Source organism: Arabidopsis thaliana, chromosome 3 (genome assembly GCF_000001735.4).
Source record: "Arabidopsis thaliana chromosome 3, partial sequence".
Classification (NCBI taxonomy): Eukaryota; Viridiplantae; Streptophyta; class Magnoliopsida; order Brassicales; family Brassicaceae; genus Arabidopsis; species Arabidopsis thaliana.
Genome location: NC_003074.8, coordinates 7,181,087 through 7,209,068, shown reverse-complemented (window position 1 = coordinate 7,209,068; position 27,982 = coordinate 7,181,087). Strand labels below are relative to the sequence as shown.

The 27,982-nt window shown below is 35.4% G+C and overlaps 8 protein-coding genes across 8 annotated transcripts; 4 read left to right on the top strand and 4 right to left on the bottom strand.

The window, feature by feature from the left end:
* Positions 1-521: 521 nt before the first annotated feature.
* Positions 522-6,321, top strand: UBP14 (ubiquitin-specific protease 14). The gene is made up of 20 exons (NM_112954.4): positions 522-824; positions 928-1,099; positions 1,193-1,305; positions 1,408-1,744; positions 1,973-2,067; positions 2,755-2,888; positions 2,964-3,020; positions 3,129-3,206; positions 3,476-3,530; positions 3,641-3,664; positions 3,806-3,886; positions 4,022-4,220; positions 4,304-4,361; positions 4,437-4,562; positions 4,652-4,740; positions 4,834-4,923; positions 5,165-5,335; positions 5,431-5,543; positions 5,640-5,769; positions 5,893-6,321. Exons 1-20 carry the CDS (start codon positions 729-731, stop codon positions 6,066-6,068), a joined length of 2,394 nt encoding a protein of 797 aa, NP_566666.2. The 5' UTR covers positions 522-728; the 3' UTR covers positions 6,069-6,321.
* A 30-nt stretch (positions 6,322-6,351) lies between these two features.
* Positions 6,352-10,619, top strand: AT3G20620 (F-box family protein-like protein). Its single transcript, NM_112953.4, has 4 exons — positions 6,352-6,788; positions 6,996-7,079; positions 9,072-10,252; positions 10,339-10,619. Exons 3-4 carry the CDS (start codon positions 9,100-9,102, stop codon positions 10,359-10,361), a joined length of 1,176 nt encoding a protein of 391 aa, NP_188697.1. The 5' UTR covers positions 6,352-6,788; positions 6,996-7,079; positions 9,072-9,099; the 3' UTR covers positions 10,362-10,619.
* Positions 10,620-11,677: 1,058 nt separating this feature from the next.
* On the bottom strand, positions 11,678-12,346 carry AT3G20610 (non-race specific disease resistance protein; the record flags this gene model as incomplete). The annotated part of the gene is made up of 1 exon (NM_148739.1): positions 11,678-12,346. The coding sequence occupies one exon, from the start codon at positions 12,344-12,346 to the stop codon at positions 11,678-11,680; it is 669 nt and encodes a 222-aa protein (NP_683581.1).
* Positions 12,347-13,299: 953 nt separating this feature from the next.
* Positions 13,300-14,298, bottom strand: NDR1 (Late embryogenesis abundant (LEA) hydroxyproline-rich glycoprotein family). Its single transcript, NM_112952.4, has one exon. The coding sequence runs from the start codon at positions 14,190-14,192 to the stop codon at positions 13,533-13,535; it is 660 nt and encodes a 219-aa protein (NP_188696.1). The 5' UTR covers positions 14,193-14,298; the 3' UTR covers positions 13,300-13,532.
* A 2,129-nt stretch (positions 14,299-16,427) lies between these two features.
* On the bottom strand, positions 16,428-17,510 carry AT3G20590 (Late embryogenesis abundant (LEA) hydroxyproline-rich glycoprotein family). The gene has a single exon (NM_112951.3). The coding sequence runs from the start codon at positions 17,381-17,383 to the stop codon at positions 16,616-16,618; it is 768 nt and encodes a 255-aa protein (NP_188695.2). The 5' UTR covers positions 17,384-17,510; the 3' UTR covers positions 16,428-16,615.
* Positions 17,511-18,420: 910 nt separating this feature from the next.
* On the top strand, positions 18,421-21,370 carry COBL10 (COBRA-like protein 10 precursor). The gene is made up of 3 exons (NM_112950.3): positions 18,421-19,250; positions 19,500-19,978; positions 20,065-21,370. The coding sequence occupies exons 1-3, from the start codon at positions 18,653-18,655 to the stop codon at positions 21,004-21,006; spliced, it is 2,019 nt and encodes a 672-aa protein (NP_188694.2). The 5' UTR covers positions 18,421-18,652; the 3' UTR covers positions 21,007-21,370.
* Positions 21,371-21,547: 177 nt separating this feature from the next.
* ENODL9 (early nodulin-like protein 9) lies at positions 21,548-22,547 on the top strand. The gene is made up of 2 exons (NM_112949.3): positions 21,548-21,802; positions 21,891-22,547. The coding sequence occupies exons 1-2, from the start codon at positions 21,616-21,618 to the stop codon at positions 22,313-22,315; spliced, it is 612 nt and encodes a 203-aa protein (NP_566665.1). The 5' UTR covers positions 21,548-21,615; the 3' UTR covers positions 22,316-22,547.
* On the bottom strand, positions 22,502-27,056 carry PDIL5-3 (PDI-like 5-3). The gene is made up of 15 exons (NM_112948.3): positions 26,847-27,056; positions 26,523-26,613; positions 26,316-26,410; positions 26,039-26,096; positions 25,349-25,533; positions 25,194-25,251; positions 24,714-24,754; positions 24,535-24,609; positions 24,298-24,354; positions 23,949-24,015; positions 23,594-23,737; positions 23,283-23,504; positions 23,021-23,182; positions 22,841-22,918; positions 22,502-22,756 (listed from the first exon to the last, which is right to left on the bottom strand). Exons 1-15 carry the CDS (start codon positions 26,885-26,887, stop codon positions 22,679-22,681), a joined length of 1,452 nt encoding a protein of 483 aa, NP_566664.1. The 5' UTR covers positions 26,888-27,056; the 3' UTR covers positions 22,502-22,678.
* Between the last annotated feature and the right edge of the window lie 926 nt (positions 27,057-27,982).

The window sequence follows — 27,982 nt, the reverse complement described above, 5'->3', positions numbered from 1 at the left end:
GATATTCCGTGATTGGAATTGGCCTTATGAAAACAAGACAACTTTAATTAGCTAAGTAGCCCAAAAACACATTAATTAAACAATCGAGTTGAACCAAAACATTTTAGCATGCTAGAAGAACCAAGGAATCTTTGTGGAGTTGGATCTGATTCATCACCATTGTTCATTCTTCATAAATCATAAGCATTCATATATTACATGAACTTTGAATACCTCTTTTTCCCAAGAGTAGACATCCACCTTTTTTTTTTCATTTCAAAAATCATCAAACGATATCCTCACACTTAGTAATTTTCGTGTTGAACAAGAACATGTAAAACCCACATTGGCCACATTGTGATTTATGGTTTCTTCTTTTGATTCATTCTACATCCATGCATATGGGTCAATCAAATAGTCTTGGGTCTATTGGGTAAATACAAACTCTAATGGGCTGTACAATATTCTTTTTGTGTATCCAAACTCTATCCTTAATTTAGAATATTTTCAAAATTAACCCAACAAAAAGTCGGTTAACGAAATTTCCCCAAATTGACAACAACTTTTGCTTTATTGCAATTCTCCCCAAAACCTCAGGCAATAAGAAAGGAATTTAGAAGGACGACGACGTTTCTCATCATCCGTACCTTCCTTGTTAAGTTGTAACGGAGACGTGTGATATCACTCAACAACACATATCTGTCTCTCCGTCGTCAGAGAGTTTCTTTCGCCGATTTCGCAAAAACCCTATGGAGCTCCTCCGATCCAACTTGTCTAGGGTTCAGATCCCTGAACCTACTCATCGCATCTACAAGCATGAGTGTTGCATCTCCTTCGATACTCCGGTAAAGCCTCTCTCTCACTTCGTTTTCTTCTTCAAATTCCGACTACTCTCGACTCTTCTCTCGTTTTCTTCGGTTTTGATGAATTCGCAATGATGATTTTCAGAGATCCGAAGGAGGATTGTTCGTTGATATGAATAGTTTTCTTGCTTTCGGGAAGGATTATGTTTCTTGGAACTATGAGAAGACTGGAAACCCTGTTTATCTTCATATTAAGCAGACTAGGAAGTCTATTCCCGAGGATCGGCCTCTCAAGAAACCGACTCTGCTCGCTATAGGTATATATACAATGATGATTACAATGCCGTATCTATACTGATTTTTGAACATAGAGTCGAGAGATTGGTTTTGAACTGTTAATCAATTTGCAGGTGTTGATGGAGGCTTTGATAACAATGAGCCAGAGTACGAGGAGTCTTATAGCATAGTCATACTTCCGGATTTTGTTTCACTCCCGTTTCCTTCTGTTGAGCTACCAGAGAAGGTGTTTGTTAGCACTATGTTGTTGATTTTAGGTGTGTTATCAGAGAGTGGTTTATGGAAAACACATTGCATGTATTTAGCTTTTTGTGATTTGTTATTGCAGGTGAGGATTGCTGTCGATACTGTAGTGAATGCCGTTGGTGCTGAGCGGAAAGAGCAAGTTGCAGCTTGGACAGCTGAGAAAAAGTTAATTAGTGAACATGCATTGACACTGCAGCAAATCAAGAGTGGCATTGTCATTCCTCCCTCTGGTTGGAAATGTTCTAAGTGTGATAAGACGGAGAATCTCTGGCTTAATCTTACCGATGGAATGATTCTCTGTGGAAGAAAAAACTGGGATGGAACTGGTGGAAACAACCATGCTGTTGAGCACTACAAAGAGACAGCCTACCCTCTTGCTGTAAAGCTTGGAACTATCACTGCTGACTTAGAAGCAGCAGGTAAAGTTGTCTTGTTTCCTTATTCGTAGAACCAGAGATTAGTCATTAAACTTCACTTTTGTGTATGGCTAATATCAGTTGATAGTTGTCTCTTTGGGGTGGATAAGGGGGACTTCCTGCATCACTTTGTTTTTTTTTTTTAATGTTGATGCATGTGGATTATCTTGTTCTTTGGATGGGTTTTGATTTCTTCAGCACTTAATCATTGCAAATTTTTTGGCAGCTCAGATGTTTATTCCTATCCGGAAGATGACAGTGTTTTGGACCCGCTCCTGGCTGAGCATCTGGCCCATTTTGGAATTGACTTCTCGTCGATGCAGAAGGTTAGTAATGATGGTTCATGGTTCTGTTAAAGTATAAAAGTGAAGAGTGGATCTTGTCTGACACTTTATATTGTTGTTTGTCTGTGGTAATGAATTTCGTGTACTGCATTTTTATTAGATACTCAAGCTTAGGTATTCCCATAATGATATGGTTTGTTAAGATACCCATCCTGGGTTGCATTGGCAAGTGCTGGTTGTACTAGAAAGCTTATGTCTTGTGTTCATTTCTTTCTTCAGTATCAATTGCCACAAAACAACTGTAGAAACATGGAATATGTCTGAGACTAAATGTTTCTTTACCAAGAGCAAGTAGACTCACATCAGTGTTATTGCGTACTTTTTTATAATTGCGATTAAAAAGACGCAGTGCACTTGGAGAATGTAATTTCAGGTCGTTTTGAGACAATAATTCCCATTCACGCGTTCAGTCTGTTTACTTGTAATTGTTGCGTCACATGTAAACATTTACAATAGTAAACTGTATTGTGTCTTTTTTCCTCATTTTTCCTTGCTCCATGTACTGCTTAAGTTAAGAGGCTTCATTTCCCAAAGCATAGGTTTTATAGTCACCTGTATTTGTTTTCTTGTTTGTACTGCCTTGATCATCATCTTTGCTAAAGATATCCCATGCTGGTTTTAATCTGAATAATGTTAACTTTCTTGAAATGTTTGCTACAATTTTCACAGACTGAAATGACAACTGCTGAAAGAGAACTTGATCAAAATACAAATTTTGATTGGAACCGTATACAAGAGAGTGGAAAAGAATTGGTGCCAGTTTTTGGACCTGGATATACCGGACTTGTCAATCTTGGGAACAGGTACTCTAATGGAAAAATTGTCAGGGATTTCGTTTCCTTGTTGATGTCTTATGCCCATTTCTTTTCTTTTGCCAGTTGCTACTTGGCAGCTACGATGCAGATTGTTTTCTCTACCCATTCATTTATTTCAAGGTAGATGCCATTGCCCATATTTCTTTTTCACTTATATAACTTAAATCAAAACAAAGCTTTTGCTCTTTGATTCAACTGTAGTAACTTTTGGTTCTGAGATTGTTGCAGATACTTTTCACATCAGAGCTTAAAGATGGCTTTTGAGATGGCTCCTGCTGATCCAACTTTGGACCTCAATATGCAATTGTGAGTTATTGTTAGAAAAAATGTTACTAAGTTTATGCTCTGGACTTTCTGAAATCATGTGATTGAAATCTTGGCATCGTTATGATGAAAGGGTTTTAAGATTATATTTGTGCATACTCTGTATCTGCATGCACGTGCTTTAGTTTCTGTTTTTCTCTCCGTTTGGTTTGATATGCTGTGCACTTTTTCTAACTAATCTGATTTCCATGAGGAATAATTGCATGGTAATTTGCATATTTATTTCATACTCCTTGCACTGTTGGTTGTAGAACAAAGCTTGGACACGGCTTACTATCTGGGAAGTACTCAATGCCTGCAACTCAGGTATAACTATAGTAGGAAATATTTTTGCTTGTATGCATATATATATGTATATGATCTAAACCACCTTTTAGAGCCTCAGTACATTGATTTCGCCTTTCTTCTGATTGCAGAAGGATGCTACAACTGGAGATCCTGTAAGATTTTTATTTGAAGTCCTGTGTTTAACTTTTGAATAAATATATGTATGCGGATGGCCACACTTTTTTTTTTGCATACCCCACTTGTGTTGATTTCTGATGACTTTACATCTTGTTTCGTTTTTTAATCGATAATAGAGACAAGAAGGAATACCTCCTCGCATGTTCAAAAACGTAATTGCCGCGAGCCACGCAGAATTCTCTTCTATGAGACAGCAGGTGAAAACCATGTCTTTTTTAATGTTCGGAGTTTTGTTTATTTTTTAACTTGTATTGGAACGATACTCCTTTTCGGCATCAGTTAACGAAATTATTTTATGTTTTCATACTAACTAGCACCAATCTGTCTTGTAGGATGCTCTCGACTTTTTCCTCCATCTGGTAGGCAAGGTTGAGCGTGCTAGCAACACGACACCAGATTTAGACCCCTCGAGGAGCTTCAAGTTTGGAATAGAAGAGAAGATCCTTTGTCCGTCTGGAAAGGTTGGATATAATAAGAGGGAAGACTGTATTCTTTCTTTGAACATTCCGCTACATGAGGCAACTAATAAAGGTATATCCTGTTCGTCTGTCTATGTTCCTCTTCCTTTATCGTTTGGCGTGTTTCTTAATTTTGCTTAATGTTTGGTGATCAAGATGAATTAGAAGCCTTTCACAAGCAAAAAGCAGGAAAAGGATTGGAAGAGAATGATATGTGAGTCAATGGACTTAAGTTTAAATCTGTTTCATAGTTTCACTGCTTATCTAAGATTTTTTTGTTTATTTTCAGGAGGTCAAGTGATGAAATAGTACGCCCACGAGTTCCTTTAGAAGCCTGTCTAGCAAATTTTGCATCATCAGAGCCGATTGAAGACTACTATAGCTCTGCTTTGAAGGGAATGACAACAGCTATCAAGTAAGATATTGTTTTTTACCGAGTGAATTCTTTTGCAACCAAGATTAGAATGAAAGCAAGGCTTGACTTTTGGTTCCCATTTTATGCAGGACAACTGGTTTGACATCTTTCCCAGATTATTTGGTCTTGCACATGCGGAAATTTGTTATGGAGGAAGGCTGGGTGCCAAAGAAACTTGGTCTCTTTCTTTCTGAAACAATGATCCTTATAATGTTCCCCTATTGTCCCTGTATATAAATACTTATTATCCTTTCTTGATTTACTGTGGCAGATGTATACATTGATGTTCCGGATGTTATTGATATCAGCCACATGCGTAGCAAAGGACTCCAACCTGGGGAAGAACTGTTGCCAGATGGCGGTATGTTGTTATATTTATCACAGGAGTGGTGTGTTCATAATTCACATAAATAATGATTGATTGACTCCATTTATTGATTGTTTCAAACTCGTGGTATCTTTTCTGGTGTCATGACTACTAGCCTTTGGAATTAGCACTCAGTTTCCTAATCATTAAAAAGTATCAGCATCCCTTAAACGGTTTCTTTATGGCACTCAGTCTCCTTATAATTCTGTTGGCTATTGGATTTTTCTGTATACAGTTCCAGAAGAAGTGATGGAATCAGCGCAGCCCGTGGCAAATGAGGAGATAGTTGCACAGCTAGTCTCAATGGGATTTAGCCAGCTTCACTGCCAGAAAGCTGCCATAAATACTTCCAATGCTGGGGTTGAAGAGGCAATGAACTGGTTACTTTCTCACATGGATGATCCAGGTAATTGAAAATAGTTCCACAAGTCTTTAGTTGAGGCTCAACTAAATTACGACTCGAGACCGATTTCTAATATGATGAGGCATTATGTTTCATAGACATCGATGCACCAATCTCCCACCAGACATCTGACATTGATCAATCAAGCGTTGATACCTTACTCTCCTTTGGTTTTGCTGAAGATGTTGCTCGGAAGGCACTAAAAGCCTCGGTATAACACTTTTGAGCAAATTAGTTACATTTCTGCGAGGCTGTTTTTTCTTTACTCATTACTGAAATCGGTTTTGTTTTTTTTGTCTTTAATCAGGGAGGAGACATTGAGAAAGCAACAGACTGGGTATTCAACAACCCTAATGCATCTGTTTCAGACATGGATGTATCCTCTAGCAATTCAGCGCAGACTCCGGCTCAAAGTGGATTACCAGATGGAGGAGGGAGTTAGTTTCTTAAACCCTCTTTTGAGTCTTTCTATCTCATTTTGCAAAACAAATGTTAGTGTTTCGTTTTTTCCACAAAGCAGTATGAATAAAACTCTAACTCAAGATTGATCTTAAATGCAGAATACAAGCTGTTTGGAATAGTAAGTCACATGGGAACATCAGTGCACTGTGGTCATTACGTGGCTCACATATTGAAAGAAGGCCGCTGGGTAATTTTCAATGACGACAAAGTTGGTATCTCGACTGATCCTCCTAAAGACATGGGTTATGTCTACTTCTTTCAGCGGCTTGATTGATTCGATGGAGCCAGTTACAGAGACAAAAACTAATCCTTTTTTTTTTAAATAGAAACTTTTAAGGTCGATAGGGTTTTTAACATTTGGATTGAGGTGACCCATGTGACTAGTTTCGGTTCCAAAATCTTACATGTGGATTAGTAAATTTGGTTCACTTGATGATTTTATCTGTGGAACTTCGTCACAAATTTTAAGACCCGTTTAGAAGCTAAACATCATTCGCTGTCTTTTTAATTTGCCTCCTCAGTTCTCAACTACTTTCAGTTTTTTTTTTTTTTCTTTTGGATAAAAGTTTTGAGCTTTTCCTTCAGTTTTGGCATCATTGGTGCTTAGATTTATGAAAAATGAAGATATAAAAGGGGAATCATAAGTGTTTTTTTTTACATTAGCAGAAAAACTGTTGATTAAAATATTTAATCTCGGGATACACTGAAATTGGAGATCTTTTAATTAGTTTTTAAGATCAAAAAGTGGGCTAATTTGTTATATAGTTAACACTGGCCATCATTATAATCTCGAAGAGAAATAACACGAATTGTTTCTTCTTCTCCAAACACGTGTTCTTCAAATTCGCTCATATTATTCTCGATTCCCACAAACAGAAAAAGAAGATACTAAAAATTATAAAATCCCGATAATAGAATCATGAAATTGTTTCCGTTTATGGGTGTTTTAATTGCGTCTAATCGGAATCTCTTGCCGTTATCGTCTGCTTATCAGGTAACGAAAAACAGATGCTGTTCTTTACTCTTTTATTGATTTGGGAATCCATTTTCAAAGCGTTATACGATGTTTTAGGGATTTATGGTGAAATACTGAGACCATATAGAATTGAATTTTATGTGAAATTTTGGTTTAGGTTTTGTTGGATTTGTTGCTTTTATTATAAAAATTGAAGACTCATTTTTATGAATTTTCCTTTCAAAGGGTAATCAAAGAGGCACTACTGATTTCATGGATCATTGTGATTGAAGTTTTGAGAGTTGGTGAATCAGCAAGCTTCTGTTACAGGTTGGTTTCAGCCTCTTTCTCTGTTTGCATTTGGTATTTCTCACTGACATTTAACAAGTAGACAAAACATTGCTAAGTTTGCTAAAGTAAATGAATATAGAAGAGTGTGAAACCAGCAACTAGAAATGTTTTTCATATCTACACTATTTTTGCTATTCCTTGTTATTTTCATATGTCCGTCCATTTCTCTTGTTTCTTCCACAAGCAGTGAACATTTTCCACAGTTGAAAGAAGTTCCTTTAGCTCAAATTCTTGTTTGGTGGTCTTTACAAGTTTAGACTGCTTGTAGTTGTATCTCTAAGATAGAATGACTATCATCTGTTGTTCATGGGTGCATAGTGGGGTTTGCAGTTCCATACGAGATGAAACAGACTTTTTCCCTTTGATTCCCTGGAAAGTCTTCCCTTTTGAATTTAAATAGACAATTTTCATCAGATGTAAGTGGACCTATGATTAGCCATCTAACCTAGGAACTATTGGTTTCATATGCTTTCATTTCTTTTAGCTTTTTCCTCATGTTTGCACTTGAGATGCGAATTTGTTTGAGCTAGTCATTGTTACACACATACAAACTGCATTTTCTGAAAGCACACATTTTGGAACTCAATTTCTTCAGAAAAGTTGTTTCTGTTCGTTTTCTTCCCTGTTCTGTATTAAGTATCTAGATATATGAATGGTCACAGTGATGAATTCTAACATCTTTGTAATGAGTGTCCAAGGATTTCCTTTAAAGTTAGTGCATGTTTTGATTAGTATATTATTTCTTATATCATAAAACTGTCGATATGTGTACTGTTGACAAGAGTAAATCTTTTTGGACTGTCTCTAAACAGACTTGCAGGCATGCTCTCTAGTCAAATTATATAGTAAGTTAATTATGGTATGAGACTATTGTACGTTGACTGTGTATATGAGAAATGTTTTAATGTAGTTATTCGTGGTGTGCGACTAAATTTTACTATGCTGCTAGATTTTGATTCATGATATATGACTAAATGTTATACATAACTGTTATTAGCAGCGAGATGAGATTCTTACATATGTCCCTTTGTAATTAGATGAAAAGTGATAGAAGCTATTATATATAAAGAGTTGGTTTCACCCTTTCGGTTCATCTATCCTACCCTAGCCGTCACGCGTGAAGATCGAATTGTGAGTCCTCTCCGGCGATCGAGAAAGTTTTGATTCCCGATCGCGCAAAAGTATCTCATATCTCGATGATTTCATCAACTCCTGCATTTATAAATTTCCCTTCAGTTTCTTGATTTGTTGCCTTTTGATTAGGCTTTTGCATAATTACTTTAATACAATTCAGATCCTGTGTAGATATGTAACACGACTGAGGAACAATTTTTTTGTTTTGGTTACAAATCCTTGATTTCGTGTAGGTGCATAATGTTTTCTCTATTTCGATCTGTCTTCGTAACTATCGCCTTGATTATTCTGATTTCTGATCAATGTTTCTAGGTACTTTAGATTTTGTATCCTTCACAATTTGTTCTTTGGATCAATTCAGTGTTGATCTCGTGTATATGGTACATGCAGATAGAAGTACTCTTCTACATGAATGATTGTGATGCATTTTCTTTTCATTTTCAAACCCTTTTGCTTAGTTCTGATGGTTGCCTCGTGCTTTTTAGCAGTATTTTTGGTCTTTACCTTGAATGGTACTAATGCGTTTCTGTATTAGTAGTTAGCAGTTCTGTGCTCTTCTACATGCAGATAGAAGTACTCTTCTACATGAACGATTGTGATGCATTTTTCTTTCATTTTCAAACCCTTTTGCTTAGTTCTGATGGTTGCCTGGTGCTTCTTAGCAGTATTTTTGGCCTTTACCTTGAATGGTACTAATGCGTTTCTGTATTAGTAGTTAGCAGTTCTGTGCTCCTTCGGGATGTAGCCTGTTACAGTCATATAAATACGCATTCATGTTGCATAAATATCTGTGCTTGAGTCCCTTTTCTGTGCTAACCGTTGTTTTTGTTGATGCAGAGCCTTAGCAACAGAAAGCAAACAGAAAATGGTCAAAACTCGTGCTCAGCGTATCAAGCGGATGAGTGTTGTAGATGCACTTTGCATCCGGTCTCAGATCTCGGTCAAATCTGCCCGGTATTGTAAGACAGTTAGTAAGCACCTTGCAAAGCTACAGTTAGCAGAATCTGGAAAGAATTCATCATTGGTAGTCTGTCCTAGTATGGGGAAAACAATGAAGTTGTATTCGATGGATGCAAAGAGATGTAAACTTTCCCTCCTCAGTACTATTGATCCATCTCAAAGAACCCCTGAGGTGTTCATGTACATGATATCATCCTATAACGGGATCATCTGCTGTGTGAATATGATTTATGATGAAGACGTAGAAAACAAGTTCTGTGATCTCCAGATATGGATATGCAACCCCATTACAAAGGAGACTCTCCTTCTTCCCCAAGGAACACCCTCATTTGAGTTTGAGCCTAGTATAGGAGTGGCTTATGGCTCTGATGTAAGTGACTACAAAGTTTACCGTATTTTTTGCACTGGGAAGATAATTCCTGAAGAAAGAGGACCTGCAGAGGGATTTTATGTTCAAGAAGGTCGGTTTTTTACAAAATACGGTCACTCTTTAGCCTATGAATGCGAGGTTTATTCGTCCAGCACGGGTTCTTGGAAAAACATTGGCACCGTGCCTTGTCTTCCTATGAGTTGTAGTCTTAGGCCATACAGAAGAACTGGACATATTTTTGTCGGAGGAAAAGTTTACTGGCTCGTTTCTTTAGATGCGCCAGGTAAGATTCTCTCAGTAGATTTGGAAGGGAAATTCGAGGTTATAAACTTGCCTGCATATGCAGATGGACTAAGAGAAGACGAGCAGATTACAGAAGCTAGTCATTTGATAAACCTGAAAGGTTCTCTTGGGTTGCTCGTTCTACATCCAGAGAACATGGATGTCTGGGTTTGGAAACACGACGGCGAGAGATATAGTTGGGTTTTTCAATTTAAAGATGTTGTTCCAATAAAAGATGATGAATTGATTTTAGCCGTAACTGCATTAGATAACAAGATCATATGTGTGAATGAAACACATTGGCGTATATATGATATGGAGACTGAAAAGTGGAAGAGAAGAAAGAGCCCTCGTACTGGATTTAGGAATCCTGTTGTGCTCCCATTCACCGAAAGCGTTCTTCCTTGTAAGTATTGTTTATATATATGTATGGATACAATGTTCTTTTCTTTTGTTTGCTTTCTAATCCACGTAATCTGTTTGCTAAATCAGGTAACGGCGGTGTGAAACAGTAGAAGGAAACCGCAAGAGTATCGATGTGATGCGGAGATTGTTGAATTGGTCAGGCTATGTGTTTCTCTTAGGAACTTTCATATTGGTTTCTGTTTTAGGACTATTTTTCTACAGTCAGTTTTTGTCTCTTTTTAAGATTTTCAACTTGGTTTATGCATTTTCTTATTTTAAGACTTCATTGAAACTAAATAAGCTGTGGTTGCTTTGTCTCTGGACAAAGTTTTAATGTTATAAAAACCATTAATGTTCTTATGCTATGATTCACCTGTTGTGTGTTATTTGATATGTTTGTGTTGCTGATTTTGTTTTCTGCCTTCGGCACAAAACAACCTTAGTTAGTATGAACAATGCAAATTTGTACGAAATGTTGGCAAATTTTTACGCTTCATACTGAAAACTATCTAATCAATTATCCATATATAGAACTTTGACTATCTATACTGAACAATCTTAATTATCCACTTTCGAAAATTGTGATCATTTTGGGCCAAGTACATATAACGACATTAATACCCTATCTATATTTGAAAAAATGTAATAATTAAAGTTATCTATTTTCAGAAGAGAATTAACCTATTTTTGGAAAACTATATGTAGAAATAGAAAATATTATCTCTAATAAGAGTGTTCCAACTATCAAAATTAAAATATTATCTCTATTCACCTATATTTGGAGAAAAATATCTCAAGATTCATGACCTTTTAAAAAATAAACAATAATAAAGTAGCTAATCCAAAAAAGTAGAAAATAAAATCTCTCACTAATTCATTATATTTTTTGGATGCAGAAAAAACATATTTAGTGATTGAATACTGTTTTTCAGGTTTTCAAATTTTAATTTCACTATTTCTATCAATTAATATATTCATTAACTTTTCAAGTTTTCATTTATTTCTTAAAAACAATTTTGCTATGTAGATATGTTAAAAACAACTTTTTTTTAAAAACAATTGTCATGAGATCAGTTTTTTTTTTTTTTTTTTGCAACTATCATGAGATCAGTTTATTTAACATTTTATGATTATTTTTCGAAACATCTAATTAAATAAAAAAAAATTCCGATATCTAATTATTCGATATCTAACCAGTCCCAAGCCTATATATATTTTTCTGGCATTCAGTCCCACACCTGTATAGAAAGCGTTGGAACTGACCTTAATTATATACAAGGGGATAAAAACGGTTAATACACATGCATCAAACCAAAGCTACACTACACTAATACAATCTAAACAAAAAACATGTAATAATATTCAAACAGAAGAAATAGTCAAAAGGAAAAGTCCTATGGAAAATGAAAATCACTCTCATCGTCATTTAACGAATAGCCAAGAAGATGAGCCAATTCATCAAAACACAAATAATCGAAAAGCAAACTTGGAAAAATGTTAGTCGTTGTGGAGACGAATCTGATATCTTCATCTTAATCCCATCCTCTTTGTCCTTGACTTTAGTGGCTCCATCCTCGTTGACTTCAAGATTCACACTAGCCTTTAATTTGTACCTCTTTGTTTTCCAGGACATGACTTTGTATTTCACCTGCATCTTCAAATCCACACGAAAAATCGCCGAGCCATTAGGTAAAACCGCTTGAATAACCGTCTGGTTGTTAAAAGGCAAGGCCTGTCCCCACTTCTTGGCCTTCTTCTCGTGTCCTTGATAGAATCTTGGCACTGTGTAGTTAGCCACAAGAAGAGAGGAGTTGTTGATACGTGTGGAGAAAGATAAGTGAAGGTCTTCGTAATAGATTCCTTGTTTAGCGTTGATGTTTTTAAGACGAACCATGAAGTTGAGAGTGGTGTTGTCTGATGAAATGAGGGATTTGTTTAGGGCAGGAATGTAAAAGTAATGGATTGAGCATCTAGGTATGTGGTGGACCAAAGTAGATAACCAGAGACATAAAGCCAGGAGAAACGATACATAGAGGAGAGTCATTAGACTGCCTACGATTGTAACAAACCATTCCCATGCATCATCTCGATCCATGGATTTTTTTTTTGCTTTCACTATTCCAATATAGCTGATATGATATTTCAAGTTAACTTGGGAACACGACTATTTAACAACAACAACAACAAAATAACCAATTCAATGGACATTTAAAAAATTAATGAAAAGAAAGCTTCCTTAATTTTGAATGTGACTTGAAATTAGAAAATTACTAGGCATGGTACAATAACCGGAACCAAATGGAAATAGTATAGTCTATCTTCTTTATTCTTATTTGTCTATTTTGATATGTTCATGTTGCTAATCTTGAGTTTGTTTTAGCTGCAAAACAACTTGGGTTAGTGTTTTTTCTGCTAAATAATTTTAAGGTCTATGTAATAGTAACCGATGGCAACTTTCACGATAATCGAAACAAAAATGTTTTAAAAAGTCCTGTTGTTTTGTGAAAAAGCTATATAGTTTTCATTTTCATGACCCTACCAAAATGATATGTAATAGAACAACTAGCGACTATTCTCAAGGCAAAGTCATACTTAAATTAAATATCTAGCACACTTAATTACTTTATATTCTACAATATGTGGTTGGTTAATTATTGAACTTGAACGTTAAGATATTGTCGTACGGACAAGAAAAATAACAACCCCAAATTTTTTTATTATCGAATATCCAACCTTCTTCTATGAATCATGTCATTTTTGTTGACTTATTTGTCGATCAATTTTATAAAAATATATCAATGGTTTAGGGACGGTTTCAATTCTGTGATAGAGTAGTAATCAAATTTATTTGTTATTGCAATAAATATAGAATTTAGTAATTTTATTTGGAATAATTGCTTAAAAATCATAAACTAATGGTCCTTTTAGATTATTCATTTATGGAGTTTTTATAAGTTTCTTTTCCCCATTTGAACGGTTATATTCACTGTTATATAATTATGTACTTCTTTTTGGTGGTATATATGTTATGTTTCTTTGTTCCTTGATTTGAAACCCAACATATAATTGTTTCTTGTACATATAAAAAATGGATAAAATGATTTTCAAATAGAATTTTGTTGATGGAAACTAATACATAGTTAAAACAAAAAAAATAAGGGATAAATTATGCAATGAAGAAAATGGAACTAAGGATCACAACAAAACTCATGAAATAGTCAATAATCAAAATCAACAAAACCAAGAAATGAAAAACCTGAAAATCAACACCATTAATGAAGTTAACGAATAGCAAAGAATACGAGTAAATTCATCAAAACACTAATCGGAAAAGAGCTTCTTAATGGAAAAGAAGAATCAGATTTCTTCATCTTAATTCCTTTCTTCTGAGCTTTAACTCCATCACCGTTGACTTCAACATCAGCTCCAACTTCAACCCCATACCTCTTAGTTTTCCAAAAAACAATCTTGAATCTAACTTGAGTCTTGAGATCCAACCTGAAAACAGCCGATCCATTAGGCAAAACCGCTCGTAAAACCGTCTGGTTGTTTAGCGGCTTTACTTGACCCCACTTCTTGGCCTTCTTCTTGTGTCCTTGATAGAACTTAGGCACTGTGTAGTTACCAACTAAGACAAGAGCAGATGAATTGATCTTGGTCGTGTTGATGGTGGAAAAATTAAGGTGGACATCGTCGTAGTAGATTCCTTTGTCTTTATTCGGATTGTCACAACGAACCATGAAATTTAGAGTGGTATTGTCTCGTGAATTTGGGTCTTTTCCGAGGGCAGGAATGAAAAAGTTTTGGATTGAGCATTTGGGTTTGTCCGCACGGAGACTAAGCCATAAGAAAAGAGAGGTGAGACCAGCTGTGAAGATGAAGCTTAAGCAGCAAGTACAACAGTTTCGACCACCTTCTGTGTCTTCATTTTGATTATTCATTTTTTTTTTGTTTTCAAGAATTTGGTATTTTTGTCGGAAAGATGAAGAAGATGATGTTATAAGATTTTGGTTTGCTGATTGGTTGATATTTCAAGTTGACTCAAAAGAGACGACTCAGTAGGACACACACGCACACACGCGTTTAGCCAAATACATAACAAAACAAAAACAAATTAATGGACGTAAGAAGATAAATTAAAAAAAAACCTATATAAACTTTGGGTTATCAAAAAGAACCAAAACAAGAATTAACGAGGGATGTCCCATAACAGAAAACTGAATCTTATTCCATTTATTTACATAAAATAAGGAAAAAAACCCTACTGAAACATACAAACTACACAAGAAACTAAGGAAAGAGAAACTCTAATTATGTTTTTGGAATTTCAAAGATCTAAAAATATGGTGAGATAAAGATTAGTTTTTTTCTTATTTTATTTTTTGGTCAGTGGCCTAGTGGCTAGTTTTTCTAGTCTCATACTGACTGTATCAAAATACGAAATTGTATTTATTATATATGGTTTCATATAGCTTGTTGCCATAAAAAACTATGGCCAGGCCCAAACCCTTTTGCTGAACCATACTGTATATAGGACTCGGGTCGAATTGGATGGACTCTCATGCTTAAACCATAATTAGCAACACTAATCAAAATACAAATTTCAAAAGTAATTTTCTTAATATATATATATATATATATATTTTTTTAAATATATATTCAATCCCAAAATGTGCTTAGTTGGCTAAAGGGCCAAGAGAATTACAAGGTACAAAATAAAAGAGACCCAAAACGAAACCTTAGGAAAACAAGACCTTCACACGTTTTCGTTCTCCTAAATAGACTTTTTGTAAGAAGTTTACATCTTACCATCCACATTAATTCTTGATTTCACAACCAATGGCAATGAGCAATCCGCTATATATATATATATATATATATATGTAAACTTTGTTTGGAAAATTCAATCTAGAAATGTCAAGGTAATTCGAACTACTTGATTATCGTATATCTAAAACATTGTTATCGAACATAAACTGAAAAAAGAAACTGAAATAATTGTTTGATAAACAAAAAACTGAAAATCTACTAGATTGATAAAACCTGAAAAAAGAAACTGAAATAATTGTTTGATAAATAAAAAACTGAAAATCTACTAGATTGATAAAACTAAATTCATATTCGCTTTATTTATGAAAATGCAATAACTCTGAACTGAAACAGAGAACTAGTATCCAAATTATTCTGGAATCCGCATGAGTAAATCTAAGACTAGATATTGTTAAACTGCTTTGAATATCTCTTATATTGTTTGATTCATTTTTTAGTTAAACTATTTAGTTTTACCAGGTATAGTTTATATTAGATTTTTAAAAGTGTCAACTATAGTAAAAGTTTAAAATATTATTAACTCTAAGCTTTAATATTTATTTTATATTTTTAACATTATTAATATTAAACATATCAAATTAAATTTCTTTGATTAAAATTATGTGAAACTAAAATTATTTTATAATATACCACATGTGAAATTCTTATATTACTACCAACCAATGTAAATTGTGTCACATGGTTCACTGAATAGATTCGTTAGGAAAATGATCTAGAAAAGATTATTGTTTGATGTAATCGATGTCAACTTTCACAATAAATGAATAAACGAAACAAAATGTTTTAAAATACTACCGCGTCTTTTTAAATTATAAATCTGATGTAGACTGTAGTGCTGTTTCATGCAAAGATATAGATAGTTTTTATGACCCAAACAAAATAATTTTTAACAGACTAAACTGACTCGCAAAGTCGTACTAAAATATTTTGCACAGTTAACAATACAATATTCAATTGGTTAGTATCGATCTTGAAAGTTAAGATAACTACCCCAAATATCGAACCTTCTTCTATGGAGCATGCATGTCATTTTTCTTGACTTGTTGTCAATTTTATAAAAATTTAGCAATGCTTACGGTTTCAATTTTGTGATAGAGAAGTAAATAAATTTATTCGTTATTGCAATAATAATATCAAATTTTAGTAATTGTTTTTGGAATTTATTCATCATTGTTCCCTTAGTCATTTATGGACTTAAAAAAAAAATTATTTCCGTATTTGAACGGTTATATTGGTATATATATACTTTCTTTTTGGTGGTATGTTCTTTGTTCCTTGATTTTGAAACCACAGATAGATAATGATATAATTGTACATATACAAAATATGGATAATTAATTTTCAAATATAATTTTATTGATGGAAACTAGTACATAGTTAAAACAAAAACAACAAGGGAATGCAATGAGTACTTGGTCGAATTTAGAAACTATGAAGAAAATGGAACTAGGACAGAACAAAACTCATGAAAGAGTCAATAATCAAGATCAACAAAAACAAAAGCAAAAGTTGAAATCAAACACCACTAATCAAGTTAACGAATAGCAAAGAATACGAGCAAATTCATCAAAACAAAAATCGGAAAAGAGCTTCTTAATGGTAAAGAAGAATCCGATTTCTTCGTCTTACTTCCTTTCTTTTGAGCTCCATCACCGGTGAGTTCAACATCATCGTCAAAACCAAATTCACTCCAATATCCATGAGTTTTCCAAAAATTAGATTTCTCCATCTTAATCTCTTTCTCATTAGCTTTAACTCCATCACCGTTGACTTCAACATCAGCACCAACTTTAATTCTCCTATACCATTTAGTTTTCCAAAAAACAATCTTGAATCTCACATGAGTCTTGAGATCCAGCCTGAAAACCGCCGATCCATTAGGCAAAACAGCTCGTAAAACCGTCTGGTTGTTTAGCGGCCAAACTTGACCCCACTTCTTGGCCTTCTTCTTGTGTCCTTGATAGAACTTAGGCACTGTGTAGTTAGCGACTAAGACAAGATCAGATGAATTGGTCGTGGTCGTGTTGATGGTGGAGAAAGTAAGGTGGACATCGTCGTAGTAGATTCCTTTGTCTTTATTCGGATTGTCACAACGAACCATGAAATTTAGAGTGGTATTGTCTCGTGAGCTTAGGTTTTTGCTGAGGGCAGGAATGTAAAAGTTTTGGATTGAGCATTTGGGTTTCTTGGCACGGAGACTAAGCCATAAGATAAGAGCGCCGAGACGAGTTGTGAAGATGAACTTGAAGAAGCAGGTACAACATTTTCGACCAAGTTCTTCTTCTGGATCTATTTTTGTCATGGTTTTGGTATTTTTGCCTGAAAGCTGAAGAAGATCGTTATAGTTTTTATGACCCAAAGAAAATGATATTTAATAGACCAACTGACTGGCAAAGTCATACCAAAATATTTAGCACAGTTAGCGATACAATTGGTTAAATATTGAACTTGAAAGTTAAGATATCAACCCCGAAATATTGTACATCGAACCTTTTTCTATGGAGCATGCATGTCATTTTTGTTGACTTCTTCGTCAATTTTATAAAAATATATCAATGGTTTACGATTTCAGTTTTCTGATAGTAAATTTTAAACTTTCAAATTTTAAAGTTAATAGAAAGTTTAATAACACGAGATATATTTATATCGAAATGAGTTATATGGCGGATTTTTTTAAAATAGATAATTAAAAATTTAAAATATCATTGATCAGATACTTTAATATGGGTTTAATCTTCATTATTTTACTTTGTTAACATTACCAATATTATACATATCAAAACAGATTGATATAATCAAAATTATGTGAAATCAAAATTATCTCCCTATATACCGCAAGTTAAATCTTAGTTTTTGATATCATGAACAAAATTATCCGTCATATGTATGTAAAAGTTGTTTGGCCAATTCAATCTAGAAGTTTCCAGGTAAATTGAACAACTTGTCTTATAAAATATTTTAAAAACTGTTACCACATAAACTGTAAATAAAATAAAAATCAGTAAGAAAATTTATGTAAGAAAAACAAAAAAAAAACTGAAAATTTACTAAATTGATAATACTACATCCATATTCGCTTTATTCAAGAAAGCTCAAAAACTCTGAACTGAAAACAAAGAACTAGTATCCAAATTATTCTGGAACCCACCGAGTAAATTTATGACCAGAGTTTGTTTCATATCGAAAATAATCGAAGCGGTGGTTATTTAGTTAGGAAACAAATTTGCTCAAAAAAAAAAAAAAAAAAAAGTTAAGCAACAAATATGAAACTCTTGTGTCCAAAATTAGCAATTGCCTTAACACACATTCTTAAATGTCTCTCCGCGTGACCACCAAATTAAACCAGAGGCTCATATTAAGACATCTTCTTTTCCAACCATCTTCGTTTCTTTGCATTAAACTTTTGGATTTTGATACTTTTTTACAGATTTTTCACATTAAACCTTATTCGTTGATCAATCTTCGTCTTTGTTTAAAAGGCTTGGTTGATTCCTAGTTTTTTTTTCTCTCTCGCTGCCTTGCGGTTCCAGTAATCACAAGGCGGTGGGGAAGAAGAAAAAGATTGATAACGATGAGGGCTATTGACGTTAAAACGGGGATGAAGATACCTTGGGACGTACGCTATTCATTAAGTCTATTTATTTTCTTATCATCAATTCTTTTTCTTTCCAACGGCCAAGATTATGGAATGCCGGGCGAGGATGGAGGAGGAGGAGCTGAGCCACCGCCGGAGATGGCACATTGTAACGGTATTTTCATGAGCTACAACTTTGGTAGCCGTGAAAGAGAGTACCCGCACGTGAAGAATGTAACCGCCCAATCATGGGCGTTTAAATCGACTGCGATGATTGTAAACGCGGGTAGGGAAGAGCTTAAGGGATGGCAAATGTTCATAGGGTTCCGTCACAAAGAACTGATCGTTTCCGCGACTGGTGCGACTCCTATGGACGGAGATTATCCTCTAGACGCGAGCAATGGAACCACGTTCGTTGGATCGCCAAACATGGATTTAAAAACCTCTATTGAAACAGCCGGTGATTTCACTCAGATATCTGCGAATATCGAGATCACAGGAACTCTTTTTGGGGTTTCAAAAGCGGTCACGCCCATGCCAAGAACTATTAAGCTCACCAACGATGGTTGGGAATGTCCCGCCGCTAAAAGAAAAGGTTAGATCAATACTCAAATCGTTTCAAACGCAACTAATTTATATTTTTTATCATCAAAATATTATTTATAGGGAAATTATGAACGCAATGCAAAACGTAAAAAAAAAATTGCGTTTGCATTTGCAGTTTATGAATCAATTTAGGTTAAATCATTAAATATTTACACTCCCTAATATAATTGTCAAACAAAAATAAAAAAGATGTGGTGAATGTGATATTCAAAACGGTGTGTTTTGTTATCTTGCGCAGGAGGTAGTATGCACGTGTGTTGCAAGAGAAACCCTAAGATCAAGAACAAGATCGGACTAAAGACAAAGTTTGCACCGAGAAGGTACGGTGACCTGAACATAGTCTACGATGTTCTGCAATCATTCGACAGCAACTACTTAGCCCAAGTGACCATCGACAATGATAATCCTCTCGGGCGGTTAGACCGTTGGAACCTGACTTTTGAATGGATGCGAGGAGAGTTTATAAACACTATGCGAGGAGCTTACACTCATAAGAAAGATCCATCGGAATGCCTTTATAGCAAAGCTGGACAGTATTACAAAGACTTAGATTTCTCCCAGGTCATGAATTGTCAGAGAAAACCAGCCATTTCCGATTTGCCTCCTGAGAAGAAGGAAGATAACATGACAGGAAAGTTACCTTTCTGTTGCAAAAACGGAACTCTCTTGCCACCTATTATGGATCCTTCGAAATCTAGATCTATGTTTCAATTGCAGGTAAATCATCTCTTTCGTTTAAAATATGTTATGAGATCGTAGAAATCTTCGGGTTTTGAAGTTTTTGTTTTCTCTCAATTTGTTAGGTTTTCAAGTTGCCTCCTGACCTAAACAGAACAGCTCTATACCCACCTCAGCATTGGAAAATCGACGGTGTTCTCAATCCTCAGTACAAATGCGGGCCACCGGTTCGTGTTGACCCGTCTCAATTCCCTGATCCTAGCGGTCTACTGGCTGTAACCTACGCCATCTCCAGCTGGCAAGTGGTCTGCAACATAACCAAGCCTAAAGCCCAAGCCTCAAGATGTTGTGTCTCTTTCTCTGCATTTTACAACAACTCTGCAGTTCCTTGCAACACTTGTGCTTGCGGATGCAATGACATCGATACCGACACTTGCAATGCTAACAGTAACCCGCTCCTCCTCCCTCCTGACGCTCTCCTTGTTCCGTTCGATAACCGAACCTTAAAAGCTAAAGCTTGGGCTAAACAAAATCACATGCCAGTACCAAAGAAACTTCCTTGTCCAGATAACTGCGGAGTCAGCATTAACTGGCACGTTAGCACGGATTACAAAAATGGTTGGACCGCAAGGTTAACCGTTTTTAATTGGAGAGATTTCGCGTTTGAGGATTGGTTTGTGGCGATTGATATGGGAAAGGCAGGTCCAGGATATGAAAACGTTTACTCCTTTAATGGAACACGTGTTCCACCAAGCAATCGAACCGTTATCTTCCAAGGCTTGCCTGGTATGAACTATCTTGTAGGTCAAGTTAATGGAACAAATCCATTAAGAGACCCTCCCGTGCCCGGAAAGCAACAATCTGTCATCTCCTTCACCAAGAAAAACATCAAAGGACTGAATATTCCCGAAGGCGACGGTTTCCCAACAAAGCTTTTCTTCAATGGAGAAGAATGTGCGCTTCCAAAACATTTCCCTAAGAAGAGCTCAGGGCATAGACGCGGTATCAGTGTCTCAATGTCCTTTGTTTTCGCAACAATCGCGGCTTTTGCACTAATGATGGATTAATTACTGAGGAGATAACTATACTTACCATTCTTGATCAGTTTTTTTGATCTTCAAATTCTTAAGATTGGTGTTTTGATGATGTTGCTGAACAGAGGAAGGATCAAAAGGAGCAGATTGTTATATGATTGATCTAAGTTGGAAAAATATTGACAATGTTGTATTAATACTTTTGTTTGGTCTATAAAAGTATTAAAGTGTATGTTGTTCTCTAGTAATCCCAAAATCTCAGATTAGTGTTGGCCTTTTTTTTGGCATGAAGAAGATCTTAGTACTTTGATTTGATGTTTTTGTGAAATCTCTCTTCGTTCTTGAAGATCTTTATCCGAAAAGTAATAATAAAATATAACACAAAGATTCTGAAGCAAAGAACAAAAGCCATTGACAGAAGAAGCAAGTCACATGAGATTCCAAAACTGAAACACTTCTGGCATTTATGCTTTGCTTAGAATTTGAAAAAAGACAATAAAAAGCTTCTCTGCAACATTTCCTCAAAATCAAAAAGCATCACCTTTATATAAACCCATTTGCCTTTCATCATCTCATATCAAACCCTATACCACACTAGATTCACCTTCACCTTTCTAAAATCTCTGTTATTTAGCTTACGAAATGGCACGAAACCTAAAGAGCATGATGCTTTGTGGGTTTGGTCTCTTGTGTTTTCTTATGATCGTTGACCGAGCCTACGCTAGAGAGTTTACGGTCGGTGGTGCAACAGGTTGGACCGTCCCTTCTGGTTCTCAAGTGTACAGTCAATGGGCAGAACAGAGCAGATTCCAAATTGGTGACTCTCTGTGTAAGTTTTTCACACTGTATTGATACTATTTGATTCGTTAACTGCAATCTTAGTTTCTTCGCATATGACACAAATTTATACAATGCAGTGTTCGTCTACCAATCAAACCAAGATTCAGTGCTCCAAGTCACAAGAGACGCTTACGACAGCTGCAACACGGACTCACCAACCGCTAAATTCGCCGATGGCAAAACTTCTGTCACGCTGAACCACTCTGGGCCATACTATTTCATTAGTGGAAACAAAGACAACTGCAAGAAAAACGAGAAGCTTGTGGTCATCGTCATGGCTGATAGAAGCGGCAACAAAAACACCGCATCATCACCGCCGTCCCCAGCCCCAGCTCCCTCAGGAGAATCCGCTCCTTCTCCACCTGTCTCGGGAACCTTTGAGATGACCCCAGCACCGACGCCTACTACTTCTGAAGACACTCCAAACAGCGCAGCTTCTTCCTTATCATTTGTCGCTGCTCTTCTTGGGGCTGCTCTAGCTTCCACTCTATTCCTACACTAAGAAGTTTCTCTTTTGTCTTCCCTTTTCATTCTGTATCGAGTCTTTTCCCTTTCCCTCTTCATCCAAGTTTGTGTCAATTGGTGTTTGTTGTTTGATTTTTTACCCCATTTGTTTTTCATGTATATGAATAAAAGTTCTACTCGTGTGTATTTTACTGATGTCATATGTATATAGTAATGGAAGGATAAGAAAAACCAGGCGGATTTTAATAGAACAAGAACCATAAAGAAACTAAGATTGTGTCAAACAAAAATTCTCTCTTTTTTTGAGTTTTTCTGTGTAGATCAGCTATTCAAAGTAAACAGTCTGAGGTTCTTCTATGGTTTTATATATTAATGGAAAATTCTAACCTCCAGTGGACGATCAAATGTTTTTCCCAAGTTCGACCTTTTTTACCAGTCTTACTGTATTGTGAAAAATCGAATCTAGTATTCCGGCAACCTGAAAAAATCCACATGTAAAATCAGAAATGACCATTGAATCCATGCGGGTATGAAGACGCAAGGTAACTGAGAAATTACTAACCGTGAAAACACCACCAATAATGGCACACAGATTTGTGATGAAGTGTGAGAAGGACTTCGGGTTTTCGGTTATTAAGATCTGCAAAAACAGACCAACCAAGGAGTAATTATAAAGAGGAAAGTATATATATTGTGACATTTTCGAGAGATAATCTCTTGTTTGTGTAAATGAGGACTGAACCTGCATAGGAGAGAGCTCAAAGTGAAACTTCGCAACGGGTAAGTAGTAAGTCTGAGCCACGCTGCTGTGAGCGGTGTATTCATATTCCTCTATCAGTGAATGTTCTTGACCGGATCTTCTTGTAATGACCTCTGTTTTGACTGTTTGAAGGTAGTGTTCGATCTGTAGAAAGCATGTTGAAAACAGTTAGATGAGAGCCAGTAAAAGAAAATTTGACGATTGTTCAAGACTCTAAATTCCTATGAAGGTTTCTGGGACTTACAGTGACATTGGCACCAAACTCATGTTGATTTATGAATGCCTTTCCATCCAGCCTGTCATGGCTTAGGCCAAGATATGGCAACAATCGCTTCATATCGGTCAGCAGCCTAGGAGAAATCATCCTCCCAAACGAAAAATGAGAAACAACATGCGACATGTTCATTTGAGAAGAATCAAATGAATGAGCTCCTGAATGAGCTGAGATCACGAGATTTCCTGGAACCTGAAACATACAAAAGACAAATTTCAGTACATGCCACAAATCAATTACAGGACATTCATTCAGTGTTCACTTTTCAGTCCGAGGTTTACCTTCTTTACACGTACATAACCTTCAACTCTACAACCTCCTGTAACTGGTCCCTTTTTAAGATGTTTTACAGTATCATTGGATTTTCCATCCAAAGCCACCTTGTGAGTCTCCGGGTGGATAGGTGCGACCAGTCCCTCCACCATCTGGAAGAAAGAAAATCTTATATGAACTTTTAGACTGCTTTCTGTTGACTCAAAACGTAGCACAAAGATATGCTGTGCATGTATATAATATTTAATCCATAGACAAACTAGACGTTTTTCAATAACTAAGTGACTAATACACCACATACACATAAATGTGAATGTTGGCTCATTTATTCCTGATACTGAAACGAAATTTGGATTTGTCTACCTTAACTATACTGTCTGTGTCCCGATCTCCATAGTAAGATTCATGTTCGTGGTGTCCATGGTCCTCTCTGGAAACATTGAAACAGGTACACTTTCATAAAATTATTTACACCAACAGATATATGGTCTATTAACCTAAAGGAAGTTAGAGAGGAAAAGACGAAAAGCAAAAATTTAAGATTTTGAACAAATTTACGGTGATGACTTCACATGTGTCAACATTTGACTGTACCGAGAACACAATTAGGAGACATAAACTCGAATTTGTCGCCACATGGATACATAAGGTTAAGTAGAAGAAATGACGAATTGTGTATAACTAAGAAACATCATATCAGATGTTTTCTCACCTAAGGTCACTGCCTTTGCGGAAAATACGAATAGATGGATAGCCTTGTATGTGATTCCTGAAAACACATTCCACGATTTATGTTAAGTCAAACGACATTCACTGCTCCCCTTGGAATTGCATCCTTGAACAGCAGGAATTAAAAAGGTGCAAACACAAATTCTTCTCTTCTTGGAAACGACTCATTAATCAAATAAGAAAAACAAGAAAATGGAGGAAAACATCAACTTCGTAGTACCTCTTACATAGCGCAGGTTCTTCCGTGCAATCAACATTTCCTAGAAGAACACGGCCATCAGCTTCAGGATCATATCTGCAGCAGAATATTAACATGAAGATGTTTCAGAAAGAACATTATCAGCCAGCGGCTTAAGAATATCACAACTTAATAAAAATGCCGAAGATTCTAACACAAACCTTTGTTTTATTATATTAGCTGCTTTCTCCCATGAAGGTTTCTGAAGCAGATAGTAGAAAATACAAAAGAAACTCATCATAACCAAACATGAACAACTTTTTCAATGTCAAACAGGAATTGAGGTACACAATACCCATAAAAGCTACATAATATGAGCGTATTATTCAACAAAAAGTTTATTGTCATCTAGAATTCGTAACACAAAATAGCAAACCCTATACCCCTTTAGCACAAAACAACAGGCAATATGAAGAAAGTAAGTTTCCCTATAAAATGACATGTCTATGATTCCACATATCGTGATTGAATATATTCACAAATAACAGTCAATAACGAATTCAGGAAGATTCTTTCTCACTCGGTCAAGCAGGAAAAACAAGTTATTATGAGTACATCCCCAACTGGATCATTAGTGCTTGTATACCAGAAGAAAAGTAAAACTTCAGAAAATTGGAAAGATTATAAGCATAAGTAATTACCAGACGATTACTCCAGTAGCACCATGGTGCATTAAAGTTAACAACCAATATTGGAAAGCTGCATAAAGAAATTCAATTTTTGTTAATCGATATTCAAACCATCAGACAGGACTCTTATGCATGCACAATAAAAAAAGAAGAAGCTGCCTACTCACTGATGTGATAATGCTTCAAAACTAGCACTGGTCAATGGTATAGCACCATCAGGAAACTCTTCCTTAGTTTCTTCTCCATGGTTTATGTTATGTAATGCAAGGCCAGAGTGGAATTCTGCGCCGGTGGACCTTAAATGTGGATCAATTGGAAACTTGCGAACTGTTTTTGTTATATTCAACCTATTCTGAAAAATTAAACATCAGAGAAGTAGATTTAGTTTTCTGAGGGTATATATATCATAACTCCGTTAAAGGCGCTCAGTCTTGCTTTTAGTATAAAACATAGGATGTACTGCACAACTGAAACGGGGACTCAGGGATTAGGTGATACGGTTGAAATTTCAACTACATGATTAAAACTTTCCAAACAATTTTATTCTTGTTTCATTACAGCCGGACAGCATTATTAAGTTTTTCCTAGCTTTGATAGCGCCAATTACTAATAAAATGGAATCAGTAAACATTGGATTAAATCCATATCATCATTGCACAACCAACTCAACATGCCAACACGAATAGTCTATCATATATCACATAAGCAAAGATACATTCTCTGATACTGAAGAAAGTGTCAAGATTTAAGCTTTTCCTTTCCTTTTGCATTATTGCTTTTTGAATGATAATCACAAAACATTTATAGAGAAATGCATTCTAACAGTGGGACTGAGAGTTGTGAGTAGAGAGACATACCGTTCCCAAGACATCGCTCACATCAACGGATGCAAATTCACAGGAAAGAGCAGGAAAACTACATATAGGTAAGAAACAAAAACAGTCAACTTGTAAAGAAAACCATTCCATTTCTTTATTATCAATCAAGCATTTGACAAAGAAAATAAAGTTCGAAAAAATATCACAGCAATTATTCAAAAAAGAAAACCATATCTTTATGATTGTATCAACAGAGGAAAAAGAAGAATAAACAACAAAAGTACCCGTTCACCAATTATCTGCAGAAATATCTAACCTGATGTTGAAATCAATGCGTAAGAAGTCACCATCACTGCTCTTGTCAACTATAACAGCTGTGGTAGTGTTAACTTCCAAATAACTACTCAGCTCCTGAAAAAAGATAAAGATGATATCTTTACTCAAACTATACTTGATCAAACAGAGAGAGGTGAAAGAGATCATATTTGGAAAAATAAACAACAGAGCCCAAAGAGGATTTTACCATTCCAAACAAAAACATCATAAAGAGAGCAGCTACAATTGATAACCCAGCGCCTGATAGAGATGCCTCCGTCAAATCTCTCGGAATTTTCCTGAACCAAAAAAGAGGCACCCCAGAAAAACAGATCATCAAGGATACGAAAACGAACGCAGAATTCGACGACAGCTGAAAATGCATACTTTAACTAACATTCCGAATAATCTCAATCAAACGCGTAATTCATCACACACAATCAAAAATGTATAAACATGCATCAGAGCAGCAGATATCGAAGCAATGCACTGAATTAGGCAACGAGAATTGAGGAAATGTGGAGGATCGCACCTGTAGAAATCAACGGATTTGAGTTTGGTGGAGGAAACCATAGCTGCCACCCGAGAAGAATCAAAAGCAATTTGCCAAAACCCAGGAGACTGCGAGAGGGAGCAGATCTAGTGAGCGGAAGAAGAAGAAGAAAAGCTCTCTCTCTCTCTTTCTTCTCTAATGCGGTCGTGATTTCGTGATTCTCTGTTAGGAAAGCTTTGCGTTTCAAATCTCTTACCTTTTCTTTGTCATCAGTTTTTTTTTTTGGTTTTTGGTTAAAAAAAAAATATATATATTAATTGATTAAAATGATAATAATACTATATTCTGATACTCTGTAAAATAATATTATTTTAAAGAAAAAAATACCACAAATAATAAGAAAAAAATCTAAATTTTAATAACTTTCTTAAATTTAGGTAACATTCTTAAGAAAAAATCTATATGTTTTTGATAAAATGCAATTTTGAGATATTTCTTTAAAATCTCTATAAATTAAATAAAATAATTTTTTTTATAACATTTTTCATGTAAATAGCATTTTTCAAATAATTTGATGACTTTCTTACATTAAACTTGAATCAAAGATTTTTATTTTTTTTTGCGAAGATTTCTATTTATCCAACAATGGAAAATGTATTCTTTTGGATCTTAAAGCACATCTTTTTTTTTTGTGTGCATCATACTTGATTTCATTCCTTCAAATGAATCCAAGTAGAAAGATTAACAAGGATTCAAAGATTCCAAAGTTTAAGATATAACAAATAAAGACATTCCCCAATACCACAACAAGATAGATAATGTAGATCAACAAGGATTATATGAGAGGTTGAAGACAAAGTTTAAGTAGCATTTTGACACATATGAGATAACAATAAATCGAAAGATCTTTCATGAATAAATCGATGGACAACATGATGGTCATTGTGGTGACTTTGATGAAGAAATTGAAGCCTTCTCACAGACACGAAAAGATCTACTTGTAGTAAAGCATAGGTTAGAATCTCACGGATTTATAGTCGGTTAAATTTTTCTATAGAAGTATATCCAAACTCTAAAGAGAAAAAGAAAAAAAACTTCCAAGGACAAGAGATCAGACCACGAGGAGTGACACACCCACTTGGCTAAAGGTTGTTGGTAATTCTAATGAAGTGTTC

Bases quoted from the DNA above. Each gene is read 5' to 3' on its own strand.
- UBP14 (NM_112954.4), top strand. From the start codon at position 729: ATGGAGCTCCTCCGATCCAACTTGTCTAGGGTTCAGATCCCTGAACCT. The intron at 4,741-4,833 runs GTCTCTTTCTTT...TTACTGTGGCAG, and splicing joins CTGGGTGCCAAAGAAACTTG to ATGTATACATTGATGTTCCG. The intron at 5,336-5,430 runs GTAATTGAAAAT...TATGTTTCATAG, and splicing joins TTCTCACATGGATGATCCAG to ACATCGATGCACCAATCTCC.
- AT3G20620 (NM_112953.4), top strand. From the start codon at position 9,100: ATGGTCAAAACTCGTGCTCAGCGTATCAAGCGGATGAGTGTTGTAGAT. The intron at 10,253-10,338 runs GTAAGTATTGTT...TTGCTAAATCAG, and splicing joins CACCGAAAGCGTTCTTCCTT to GTAACGGCGGTGTGAAACAG.
- NDR1 (NM_112952.4), bottom strand. From the start codon at position 14,192: ATGAATAATCAAAATGAAGACACAGAAGGTGGTCGAAACTGTTGTACT.
- AT3G20590 (NM_112951.3), bottom strand. From the start codon at position 17,383: ATGACAAAAATAGATCCAGAAGAAGAACTTGGTCGAAAATGTTGTACC.
- COBL10 (NM_112950.3), top strand. From the start codon at position 18,653: ATGAGGGCTATTGACGTTAAAACGGGGATGAAGATACCTTGGGACGTA. The intron at 19,251-19,499 runs GTTAGATCAATA...TATCTTGCGCAG, and splicing joins TCCCGCCGCTAAAAGAAAAG to GAGGTAGTATGCACGTGTGT. The intron at 19,979-20,064 runs GTAAATCATCTC...TCAATTTGTTAG, and splicing joins GATCTATGTTTCAATTGCAG to GTTTTCAAGTTGCCTCCTGA.
- ENODL9 (NM_112949.3), top strand. From the start codon at position 21,616: ATGGCACGAAACCTAAAGAGCATGATGCTTTGTGGGTTTGGTCTCTTG. The intron at 21,803-21,890 runs GTAAGTTTTTCA...TATACAATGCAG, and splicing joins CCAAATTGGTGACTCTCTGT to TGTTCGTCTACCAATCAAAC.
- PDIL5-3 (NM_112948.3), bottom strand. From the start codon at position 26,887: ATGGTTTCCTCCACCAAACTCAAATCCGTTGATTTCTACAG. The intron at 26,411-26,522 runs GTAAAATCCTCT...ATCTTTTTTCAG, and splicing joins TGATGTTTTTGTTTGGAATG to GAGCTGAGTAGTTATTTGGA. The intron at 22,919-23,020 runs GTTCAGTCCTCA...CTGTTTTTGCAG, and splicing joins TTGAGCTCTCTCCTATGCAG to ATCTTAATAACCGAAAACCC.